The sequence below is a fragment of the Vigna unguiculata genome, chromosome 3 (genome assembly GCF_004118075.2).
Source record: "Vigna unguiculata cultivar IT97K-499-35 chromosome 3, ASM411807v1, whole genome shotgun sequence".
NCBI lineage: Eukaryota > Viridiplantae > Streptophyta > Magnoliopsida > Fabales > Fabaceae > Vigna > Vigna unguiculata.
Window position 1 is genome coordinate 24,165,125 of NC_040281.1, and position 12,497 is coordinate 24,177,621.

The 12,497-nt window shown below is 32.9% G+C and overlaps 1 protein-coding gene across 1 annotated transcript; it reads right to left on the reverse strand.

Annotated features, from left to right (window-relative positions):
• Window positions 1-8,433: 8,433 nt before the first annotated feature.
• On the reverse strand, window positions 8,434-9,947 carry LOC114175635. Its single transcript, XM_028060403.1, has one exon. It carries the CDS (start codon window positions 9,780-9,782, stop codon window positions 8,859-8,861), a length of 924 nt encoding a protein of 307 aa, XP_027916204.1. The 5' UTR covers window positions 9,783-9,947; the 3' UTR covers window positions 8,434-8,858.
• Window positions 9,948-12,497: the final 2,550 nt, after the last annotated feature.

Consider the following 12,497-nt stretch of genomic DNA (forward strand, 5'->3'; position numbering starts at 1 on the left):
GACTAAAAAATAATTTATCATAAATTTAATAAAAAATTGAGATGTAAATACTAAAAAAAATTATAATAATCAAGCCATAATTAAAAATCAGTTATGAAGAAACACATAGTATAATATTTTTTTCTTTTATATTTATAAAAAATGAATATAAAAAAGCTCATGAAATAAAAATTAATGTTAATTATTAAATTAATATTTCACTATTAGATGAGACAAAATAGATGTATTTTTTTTCAAGAATAAAAGAGAAGAAAGGAGAGTATAAATAATATATTCTCGCGATGCTAAATAACAACAACCATGTATCTATTTGTTCTTGTTCTCTAGAGTTAATCATTATATTTGGAATATTATTTGTTTCAGAATATGAATTTTTTTTACAATTTTGGTTTTAAGGGATAGTTTAGAATATTAGAGAAGAAAAATATATTTAAATTATTTTTAAGCTCAATTTCTAAATTTCTAAATGATACAAGACTATTAAACATATAAAAGTATACATTAATTAAGTGATACATTTCTCCATGGGATGATGATTGTATTATGACTATGGTGTGCATAAATATTCTCTTAACATGGCTTTATATATTACACTATGGTGACTTATACTCCTATAATACTTGTTTGGTGAAACATAATAAAGTAGGGAAGAAAAAGGGTAGTAGCTAAGAAATTGTAGAGCTTCATAATCATTTGGGTTTCCTCTTCAATGGACACAACTTCCCTTTACATAAAGACAGCTATGCATGCATGGCTTCCCCACTCTTCTTTCATTCTTTTCCCAAAAGACATTTTTCTTTTTCTTTTCTCTTAAAGAACTGCATAACCCCATCAACATGCATGCATGGATATCTGTACTTTCCTTTTACCTTTACCTGCAAATTATATCATATGCTTCAATCACTCATTGCAGCATGCTATTACTTTTTCAACTCAAGTCATACGATTAAACATTTTAATTTCTAAAATAATTTCTCAATTAAACTCTCTCATTCATCTTTTACTTCTCTCTTTGTTCACCCAGCTAAACAATTGGATATGTAACATGAAATCTGATAGGGTTAAATATATTTTACTTCTAATAAATGTAATCGCTTCTCTCTTCTTTCTTTGGAAAAAATAATTGCTTTTATCGTTAATTTTTTATTTTTACTTTGAAGGTTGCTATATTTTATTATGAAATAACGCAAACTAAAACTAAAAAAAAAATATTTCTGCAATCTAAAACTAATTAAAAATCACTGTATTTTTCCTGGATAACAAGCAAAAACTAAAAAAAAAATGAGAATGAACAATAGACATATCTGTGAGTATAACATTAAATATATTTAAACCTATACAGGCTTGAAATATTTATTTAATAGTAAGTTAGGTGAAAAAAATATGTATAATAAATCATTCCTAACTAAAGTTTATTAATAGTTTACATTACTTTATTGTATAAATCTCTAAAGTACTACAATATCAAAACTAATCTTATATATGTATTAGGAGCAGACACTTGGTAGGTGATTTCCAAATTGGAAAAAGCATTTTGCACTTACGTGTTCTACTTTTTCTAACTTTATTTTTGTGTGTTAAGGCCACGCTGTGCTCTGCTTTTTCAGACGAGGAATGTGGTCCTATAATACAATGCCATCACAAGTTTATCACTGTTTAATGCTCAGAACAAACATTTTTCAATTTTATTTTTTACTTGCTTGAACTGGATGGATCATACCACTTAGCTCTATACATTAGCAACAATTTTGTTTTTGTAAGTAGAATTTAGAGAAATAGGGTACATAAAATTAATCATTTAGAAAAAGATAATGTAAATAAAATAGAAATCAGAAATGATTTATAAAGAGAAATAAAACAAAATAAATAGTTAATAAACTATATTAGCACAAGTAGATAAGAAATAATATAATTAAGATTTAAATTCTCGTTTGATCTATATTTTTATTAAAATAGTTGATCTTCCAATATTTGTAGTTTCAATTAGATTTTAATTTTTGAAAAATTAGTGTAATTTAGTTATTTTCGTTATTAGTGTATCAATGACATTAAATATATATCTTGTATCTTCTTGTGTTACTTTTTGATTTTTCTATTTTTTTTAATTATTTTTAATTTTTATTTTGTTTTTTAAAATTGTCCACGTGTTAAGTCTATCATGTCAGGTGACACAATCAATGTGATGTGGCAATGATAGTACCATGTGTCAATGTCAATGTTGTGTTAATGCCACATGTCACTCTCACATGTCTTATATTCAATTTTGTCCTTCAATTTGTTATTTTGATTCAATTGAATCAAAATTTTCTTTAAATGAAACAAACTTTTTCCTATATAAATGTTATACTAATATTTTATTAAAATTGACATTTTTATTAAATGCTTCTAAAATTATTTTTAAACCAACTCTAACATTTATATATAAATTAGGCAAAAATATGTTTTTAGTCCCTGTAGTTTCAGTGGATTTTGTAAATGGTCCCTACTCAAAACTTGATCACCGTTTGGTCCTTGCGCTTTCAAAACGTTTATTTTTCATCCCTATTTTTGAACGACGTTAAAAATGTGCTTGCGTGGCAAACGACGTTCCACATCAGTATCATATCTGTTGACACCTGTATTGACATATAATTGACATGTGTCTCATTAATTTTTTTTTTAAATTTCATTTTAGGTTAAGTGAAATGGGTGAATGAAAATTTTACTTTGGATTGTAAAATCTGTTGACAACCAGAGCTACAACAATCGTGGACCACTTGAATGTTGTTTTACTGTGCGGCATAGCACTGACCACAAATCGCGGCGGAAAGATTGGGGAAGACGACTCAATCTTATGAAAGGTGGTTTTACTTCTTCAGTAATAGTGTTCGAAGGACGTGAAAGGTTGGGGAAGACGGCTTAATCTCGTGGTGTGATTTTTCGCTGAATACGAAGGTTTGATTCGATTCTTTTAGGTTTTCAATTGGTTTACTGGTTTTTTCGTTTTATGCTTTGAAATCGTTGGTTGCATTTGGGATTTTTGTTTGGGGTGACAAAGTTAGGGTTTATGATTTTGCAAAGAATGTCTTTCTCAGTTGCGTTTTTTCACATGGGAAAATTTGAGTCATTTAGGGGGAGGTTTTTGCGTTACAACGAAGGGGAAGAACACATTTTCCACGAATTGGATCCTGATAGGTGGTTCTATTTTGAGGCGTTGTCTATATTGAAGGAGGAGTTCAAATACGATGGGGCGATGAAATTGTAGTGGAAGTCAAAGAGAGGTCAGATGGATAGGGATTTAAGGCCTTTTGTATCAGATAATGATGCACTGCAATTGTGTGCTTGTGCGAAAAGAAAGAAAGAAGAGGTCCAAATTTATGTAGAACGTGTGGTGAGTACAGCTTAACCTATTGAGGTGACTGAATGGACATAAAATGCAGGTGAGGGTGGGCGTGAAGAGGAGCCTGATTTGGTGGTGGCTAATGTTGAATGTCGAGAAGGTGGGAAAGGGGATGCAAGAGTTGAGAGGAGGATATTGGAAAAGAAGATGTGGTTTCTAATAAAGGGGATGCAAGATTGGAGGATGAGGCTACTGTAAAAGAAGTTAGGGTTGCTGACTTAAGGGATGCCAGAGTGGAGGATGAGGGTATTTTGGAAGAAGTTGATTTTTCTGAGAAAGGGGATGCCAGAAGGGATAATTCTGTTGGTCAAGGTAGGGATGCTGAGAATGAGGATGCTACTGGTGTGGATGACCAAAGTGATGTGGATGATAGTGGTGTTCAAGAATTGAGCGAAAGTGAAGAAGAACGTCATAGAGACGACGATGATTGTTTTGGATCCACTAACAAATCACGTAGAGACATCACAAAACTACTTGAAAGGTGGAAAAAAATTTCTAAGGAAAGGAGAAGAAGAAAGCCTTCGGCCAGTGCTGGTGTAGGTGCTTTTGAGACAAATTCAATAGGTCAAAATCATGACATAGATGCTACATATAGCACTGATGAATTAGATAGTGATGTTGAGTGTGAAGAAGAGCTTGTGCACAAGTATACCACTTTTCAAAGTGAAGATATGGGAAAGGACTTCAAATTCAAAGTTGGGATGGAGTTTTGCTTGCCTAAGGAGTTTAAACAAGCTCTTAAGGAGTATTCAGTACTACATGGAAGAGAGATAATGTTTGTTAAAAATGATGATATAAGAATGAGGGCGGTTTGCAAGAAGAAATGTGGATTTCTGATTTTGTATAGTAAAGTAGGAGGAAGCCATACATTTAGGGTCAAGACATTGGTTGATAGTCATGCTTGTGGCAGGGTATTTGGGAATCAAAACGCAAATAAGGATTGGGTTTCTAAAGTGGTTGTTGAGAAATTCAGAAATGTAGGCAAAATGACAACAAATGAGATCATTGATGACATCAAGAAGACCTATAGTGTGGGGATCACTAAGTGGAGGAAAATCAAAGGAAAACAACTAGATATGGATGTCTTAGAAGGGGATGGACAGAAACAATATACCATGCTTTATGACTACGCAGTAGAGTTGAAAAGGGTGTCTGCTAGAACAACAGTCAAAATTAAAGTGAATCAACCACAACTAACTTTGCAGCCACGGTTTGGGGATTTTTACATGGGCTTGGAGGGTTGCAAGGAAGGTTTCAAAAATGGTTCCAGACCATTCATTGGTGTTGATGGGTGCCACCTGAAAAGTAGCTATGGAGGGCAATTATTAGTGGCTGTTGCAAAGGACCCAAATGACTAGTATTTTCCTCTACCTTTTGTTGTGATGGAAAATGAATGCAAGGAGAGTTGGAGATGGTTTCTAAGTCTATTGCTGGATGACATTGGGGATGTGCAATCCAATCGGTGGGTGTTCATTTCTGACTAGCAAAAGGTACGCCTCATGTACCCAATAAAAGTGACCCAAGGATTTACAATGGAGAAATTTATTGTTGATCTAGGAAATCGTAGGTGTTCATGTTATTTTTGGAAATGAGTAGGAATACCCTACAGACATGCCATTGATGCAATAAATTACAAATTAGAACAACCTCAAGATTATGTCCACCGTTATTATAAGAGAGAGGCTTACAAAGTTTGCTATGGGCCAAGAATTACACCCATCAATGGACAAGAATTATGGCCAAGAACAAACTCGACACCTATACTTCCTCCATCATTTAAGCCTCCTCCAGGGAGGCCAAAGAAATTAAGAAAAAGGGAGGCAGATGAGAACATGAGTCACTCTAAAGCAGGGAGGAAACCTATGAGGATGAAATGCAACAAATGTAACCAATATGGACATAATAGTAGAGGTTGTAAAGCTGGAAAAACATAGGTACAAAAATTGAAATTTTTACAATCAAATTAAACATTACTTATAGTAGCCTTGTACCTAATCAATATTTCATATTCGTGACAAGGGAAAAAGAACTAGAAAAAGAACAAAAATGTTGAGAACCAATATGAGGTTGAGATCCTCCATAAGCACCACATCACAACCATCAACTAGCAGGGGAGGGAGGAGATCTAAGAAAGCTGCAGCGACCACAACAGTTTTAGGCTTGTAAGCTAGTACAAACAACGCTTGATGACAGCCCATGTGACCTAGTTTAGGAGCTGTGCTATTTTGGGAGTTTTTTTAATTCGAAGTGGTATTGGAACTTTATTTTGGGAAGATGTGTTATTTTGGTTGTACCAAACTTTGAATCAAGCTTTGTATTCAACTTTAGGGGACCACTTCTTATCTTTATCACCACTTGTCAAGAAATTGAACCACTGTAATGTTTATGGACCTTTGATATGTTAATGGAGCAGCTTTTATATATATATATATATATATATATATATATATATATATATATATATATATATATATATATATGATATTGAACCAATTAATACATGTGTGTGTTGAATATTACAACACAAGTTATGAACCATTTAATAATGGACGAGTTCATGCCAAAATTTTAAACAATTATATGTAACAAGGAATGATAACATCTCCCAAATGGACTCGTACATGAACTGGTAACAAAGACACTGATAACAAATAATCTTCAAATGCCAAAGTTTTTAACACTTATATGTTATTTTTTACAATTCACCACAAATTGATAACAAATAACACTTCCATGGAATGGACTGATAACAAACCCAGAACTAACATCTTAATTTAGCACCACTTATTACAGAGTAAACATGAACAACCTACATGTTACAATTGATCTCTACATCTCTACAATGGCAAAAAAAAAAAAACTCATTCAGAACAAATAACTGCCTCAGATCTAAACATTGCAAGAAATGATACTTACTGCCCAGTTTCTACATCTCTAGAAAAATCTACCATTGTTCTTCGCGATGGTGGCTTTCAAAAGCAATAATCTTTCCCCATATCCACAAATTTTTGAACATCCGAGCTTTGAAGATGAAGAAGAGGAGGTGGAACACTTCGATCCATGACTCTTTTTCATTTTTTGAAAGGGAGAACAAGAAACCCTAATCCCCAAAATTTACTTCAACCACCACCAACATCAACACATTAACCTCCTTCCATATCTCTCTTGCAATTCAACCCTTTCTTCCATTAAAAACTCACTTCCAAAACGCCAATTTCACTTAACCTAAAACGTAATTTAAATAAAAGAAATTAATGAGACACATGTCAATTATGTGTCAATTATAACTAATAGGGGTAACCAATGTGCAAATCATAAACCATGGGTTTGCAGTTATGAACTCTTAAGTAAGCACATATTTGGATTTACAGTTTACTCAGTAAACCAAGGAATGATTATCATCCCTGCTCAACTATAACTAACATGAATATCTAATGTGTAAATCATAGAGCAAGTTTTCACAGTAATTATATCTTAAGTGTGGATTTACAGTTTACTCAATAAGTCACAAATGCAAAATCACTCATGCTCCATTATAACTACCAATGATATCTAATGTACAAATCATACAACATAGGTTCGCAGATATTAAGTCTTAAGTAAGCACATATGTGGATTTACAGTTTACTGACTTAATCCAAGAAAAATGTAAGCGGAAGCATTTCAGAAATAACAACAACCAAAATAAGAACACAGAATCTTAACCCTAACCTCAACAACCCACGTTCAAAACAAAAACCCATCTTCGGTCTTGCTTTTTACACAAAAAATAATCACTATCAATATGCAAAAATAAATACAACTTACTACCACGCACCTTTCGAAGAAGCGACCCCGATTAGATTTCACCATAAAGACAAAACCCACAAATTTACGTCACTACAACGATGACGACATTACAAACAACAACAAAAATCTCTCCTTTCCACCCAATGGATACAAACGCCGAACCGTCGAAGCTTTCGTCTAATGGGTAAACCCACATTGTTACGACGAAGAGGAAAAAGAGGGGTTTTTAGAAAAATAGGGGATAAAGATGAAGAATGGCAGTTGAAGACGAACATCAATAGTTGAAGACGACAAACATGGTGCTTTTTAGTTCAACCATTAGCACTTCTGCTTTCTATTTTTTCTCTTCCAATTTTCACTCCCACTTTTTACTTTGTCTCCTCCCACTTTCTTTCAAAAAGCCAGCATAAAAATTAAAAAAAATTAAAAAACATATGCCACGTCACATTGTAAGAGAAGTTGTCAAATGGTCGTTAATATATCATTTTCCTTAATTAAATTACAAATACAAATATACACAAAATTTTTACGGCGATCAGTTGTCTGCAGGTTATAACCCATAATGCCACGTGTTTCAATCCCATGCTCTCAAAATTCCAAACGCTTTTCTCAATACTAGAGCGTTTTATAAAAGTAAATGACCATAATAATATCAATAACTAAGCATGAAAATAATAAATAATAAAATATTTGGAATTTTGTAAACCAGAAAAGTGTTTTTTAAATCAAATAATTTTATTTCTTTTTTCTTCGAGCAAGAAATTATTGTTCTTATTTTATTTCTTACATATATTTTCCTCTTTAAAGCATATAGAAGAAGAGAAGCGATGATGAGAAGGCTGAAAATTATTAAATTGTCCAGTGAGTACTAGTAACGAAACTCGGATTGGAATATTAGTTTGCGCTGAATTAGGCTCCACTGAAATCACTGAACTAAATTTGTCATACATCTAGTGATGATTTTAATGAATAACTACAAATAACGCTAAAACTAACCGAAAATAGATGTAGCATTTGGTTTTGTGTTTATTCAAAAACCCGGCACATAATTAGGCTTTGTGATTCCAATTTGAGGTGTGGATGATTGAGATGGACAAAAATACTCTCAAGTTCGGTATCTGGCCCTTCACTGCTACTTTTGTTTCACTGTGGGTGCCCATTTCAACCACACGCTTTACACTGTACAACACCGTTTCCATCATTCTTCCAAACGCTAATCATTCTTATCACACCAAAAGCTTCCTCCTTTTCTTATATCATGCTTCTATTCTTTCCACGTCCATGCTTTATCTTCTTTCTTTTCGCTAACCATATTCCATATACCATTCTCAGTTTATACCAATCACCATCAATGCAACCAACACCATCCCATCATATTCAATGTCTTCTTCGCAAACCTCGATACTCTTAACTTTTTTAAACTTAATAATAAAAACAATCCCGGTTAAATAAAAAATATATAGTCTCACTAAATATGATAAAATGCGTTTTAATTTGTTCTATAGTATAATTTTATTTTGGTTTGTTTGAATGATTTAAGAGTGAGAAATTAGAGAAGTGAGAGTAAGGTATGATATGTTGGTGTGAATGGCAAAATTATTTTGGTACAAATTTGAGTGTTTTTGCGGACAAGAGGAGAACAATATGAAAATGGAGCAAAGAAAATCCAAAGGAGATATATTTGAATTGATTAGGAACGCGTCAAAGACCCCATACCCTTAGAAATGTGATGCATACCAGGGTTAAAGCCCAAGCAGCCCAACAAACCCTGCTTGTAAGGCAAAAACGTCTTCTTTTTCATCTCCTCGGACGCAGCCCGGTTCACCGTGTAATGCAACTCGTGGGCCGAAACCGGGCCGCGGCGTTTGGAGACCGAACCGGAACTCTCGGCGGACCGGAAGCTGGAGTTTCGAACATCTTCGCTTTTGGAGAGAATCACGTATTTCCTGAGCGGGTTTTTGTCCGTGGCTCTTCCCTCAGAGGCACTTCGGAAGAGGAGAAAATCTCTAATCCTCCATTTTCTGGTGAAGGGAATGGAAGACAAGAATGACAATTTAGAGTTGCTTGTAGGGGAAGGAACGGTTTTCTCCTCGGAGTCGCTCATAATGTCGGAGATTCTCAGCGGAGACAAGGACCTACTACTTCCTCTGCGACCAGACACCGAAACTCTTTCCCTCCCTCGCACTTTCTTCTTCTTCTTCTCTTCTTCTTCTTCTTCTTCTTCTTCTTCTTCCCTGTTCTTGTTCTTGCCCGGAGATGTCACGGGAGAAGGGGAGGGAAGGGGCGGCGTGAGGGGACGGATCTTTCCGGCGTGGAAGAGTTCGTCGGCGGAGAGAGAAGGTCTGTCGACGTGTCCGGTGAAATTGAACTCGAAATCATCGTGGTTGGCATTAGGTTGGGGTTGTTGCTGTTGTTGTTCCCGGAGGAAGGGAACAGAGGAGGAATGAGAGTCGTGGAAGAAGAAGGGAGTAGGACGCGTGGGGCTGGTGGGGGCGCTGAAGAAGAAGTTGGCGTTGTTACCAAAGCGTTGGGGGCTGGAAGGAGCGGTGATGAATGGGGAGGAGCAGTTGCTGTCGAAGTTGAAGTCCACCGGAACCACCACTTCCACTTCCATCTTTTCTCTCTCTCTTTCTTTCTGCTAATGTGAAACCGATCCGCGAGTGTGGAAAATCAGTGTCTGTTCTGATGGGATCATTGAATTTATAGCGAAAAGAAAGGTACAAGATTGTGACTTTGAGTGAGAGAGAGGAAGGAAAGAGGAAGCGGTGGGAAATATTGACTTTGTGAAAAAACAGTGAGAGTCGTTTGAAAGAAGCCGTCTTTGGTTTGCATTTGTAAGAGTACCCACTGTTCTTTCTGACATTTATTATTGTTTTTCCGTGTTTTACATTCTCTCCTACGCCGTGGCCCACTCGACTATGTCGTTTTTGAGGCTCGTGCTTTGTTTTTTTTTCTTTTAATTTGGGAACTGAGGGGTTGAGTCAAGGGGAAGAGAATTTGCAGCGGTATGAACTTTTGGCTTATTTTCATTGTGGAGGTCTGAATTTGCAGGGTTGTTTCGTATTTTTCACTGCTTTAATTGTTTTGGTAAGGAGATGATAATGACGTTTTGTTCTTCGTTTGCAGCACCTTGAAGATAAATGTTACCATTGTTTTTTTTTTTTTTTAACATTCTTATACACTCCTTTCATAGTAACTAAAATTGATTCGTTAAGCTTCACAACTTTCACTCTATCTTAGTTTTGGTAAATTTCATTAAATTTAAACCAATAGAAGACAGAGCGCTAGAAAAGTGTTAATAAGATCCTATCGTAAATATGTATAAAAATGTTGCCAAGAAACTTCTTATGCACAATACTCTAAAAGACATGATAACCATATTTTGTTTGTATTGCTAGCAGAATTACAAGAATGATTATAGCTTATTTAATGCAATACATTAGGTTAAAAATAGTGTTGTTACAAATGAGAATGATAGATTGGAAAAAAGATGAGGCAATCTCACTAAAGTGGTGTTAATCATGCCATTCATCTGGGCTTCAAATTTAATAGATTTATGACTTGATTTATTGAATGAAAAAATACTTATTTTTGTTGGTAGTACGACATCGTATTTTCAGTTATAAGACAACACCTTTTATTCCTTAAAAGAAAATACAAGTTTAGAAGATATAGCCCAAAATAAATTGTCTGCATAAGTTCTTATGAAAAAACATAAAAAATCATTTTACTTATTAATTTGGATCAATATCTATAAATTTGAATACTTTTGATTTTATTTGAAAATCCCGATTAATACTCCATTCAACAATTTATGATGTGTGCTCATGGGATTGCTTCTCTATGGTCGATTGACCTTTAGTCTCTTTATTTTCACTCAAGTGGGTGACACCATACAAAGCCAAAGGTTTTAGACAATGAAATCATCCAAATTTAAAAGAAAAAAAAAAACTACCGTTAGAATTAAAGAAGTGCATGTTGACAAATGAAAAAAAGAAGAAAGAAGCAAGAGAAAGACAAAGATAGTGCTCTTGCTTGTCTATCTGAATCTGTTGATATGATAGAAGTTAGATTACCGTTTTGTCTCTGTTTCTTTCACTTTTTGTTACTTTAATTTTGAATTAAAATATATTTTTATTTTTATAAAATGAGGTTGAGGTAGCTTTTGATTTTGATCTATGGAGATTCCTTTTTGTTCTTACATTTTTGAAAATCAACTATTATCTCTTTCAATCATTATATGATATTAATTAGTTACTTATGCATTGAATTAAAAAAGTCAAATTATAATTTCAAATAGTATATATTAGTTTTGTGATATAATGTTAGTATATATTATTTAAAATATATTTTAAATTTGTAAAATCAATATTATTTATCTATTTTAAAATAAACATTAGAAATAAAAATAATTATTTAAAATTTTAAAGAAATGAAATTTAAAAATAAAATTTTTTATAGAATCTAAAATCTAAATTCATATATTCTACAAAGATTAAAAAAATAATTTCAAATTTTATGAAATAAAAAAATACAAGAATAAAAATCAAAACTTACAGAATTTAAATGAATTAGGAACTGAAGTAAGAGAATACTAAATGTTTGCTACATTTTAAAGTGGGAAGCTTTATCTATCAGACGATTGTACTATGTAATTATTTTTTAGAATAAAATAAAAACATCATATATATATATATATATATATATAAAAGATATATACCGAAGGTAGTAATCTCAATATACAAAATAGAAACAAAAGTTTTGATCATATAAATCCACAAAGAAAAAGAAACTATAAATTTTTGTTGTAGTCCTATTTTACTTTACATTGCTGTTGTTGACAAAAAATACAAACACTGTCGGCATTGTTATTCCCATTGTGTTATCGCGTCAATGGTAAAAACCATTACTTGTAACAATTTATTTTATTGTGCATATCAATTTGAATTTAATATACTAGCAGATAGTGCTGTATGCATTTTTTAAATATACATGATATTATATTAGTATGTGATAATATTGTAATGTTATTAAGTTAATATATAAACTAAAATTAAAGTGAAATATATCAGAACAGATGACAGAATAATCATTGATAAATAAAGAAAAAAAGAGAAGAAGGAGAGATAGCCGATTTTATAAAAAACTTATAAAAGTAACGGTCAAATTTTAAAAATTTAATAAATTATTATATTTAAAGGGTAAAATTGATATTTTGAAATGTGGACAAAAAAGAGAAATTCCTTTATATATTGTTATAGATTTTGTGATTGCTCTGTACGTATACATACTCTTGATTATTTGGCTTAGTTTAATATAATTTTTTTCT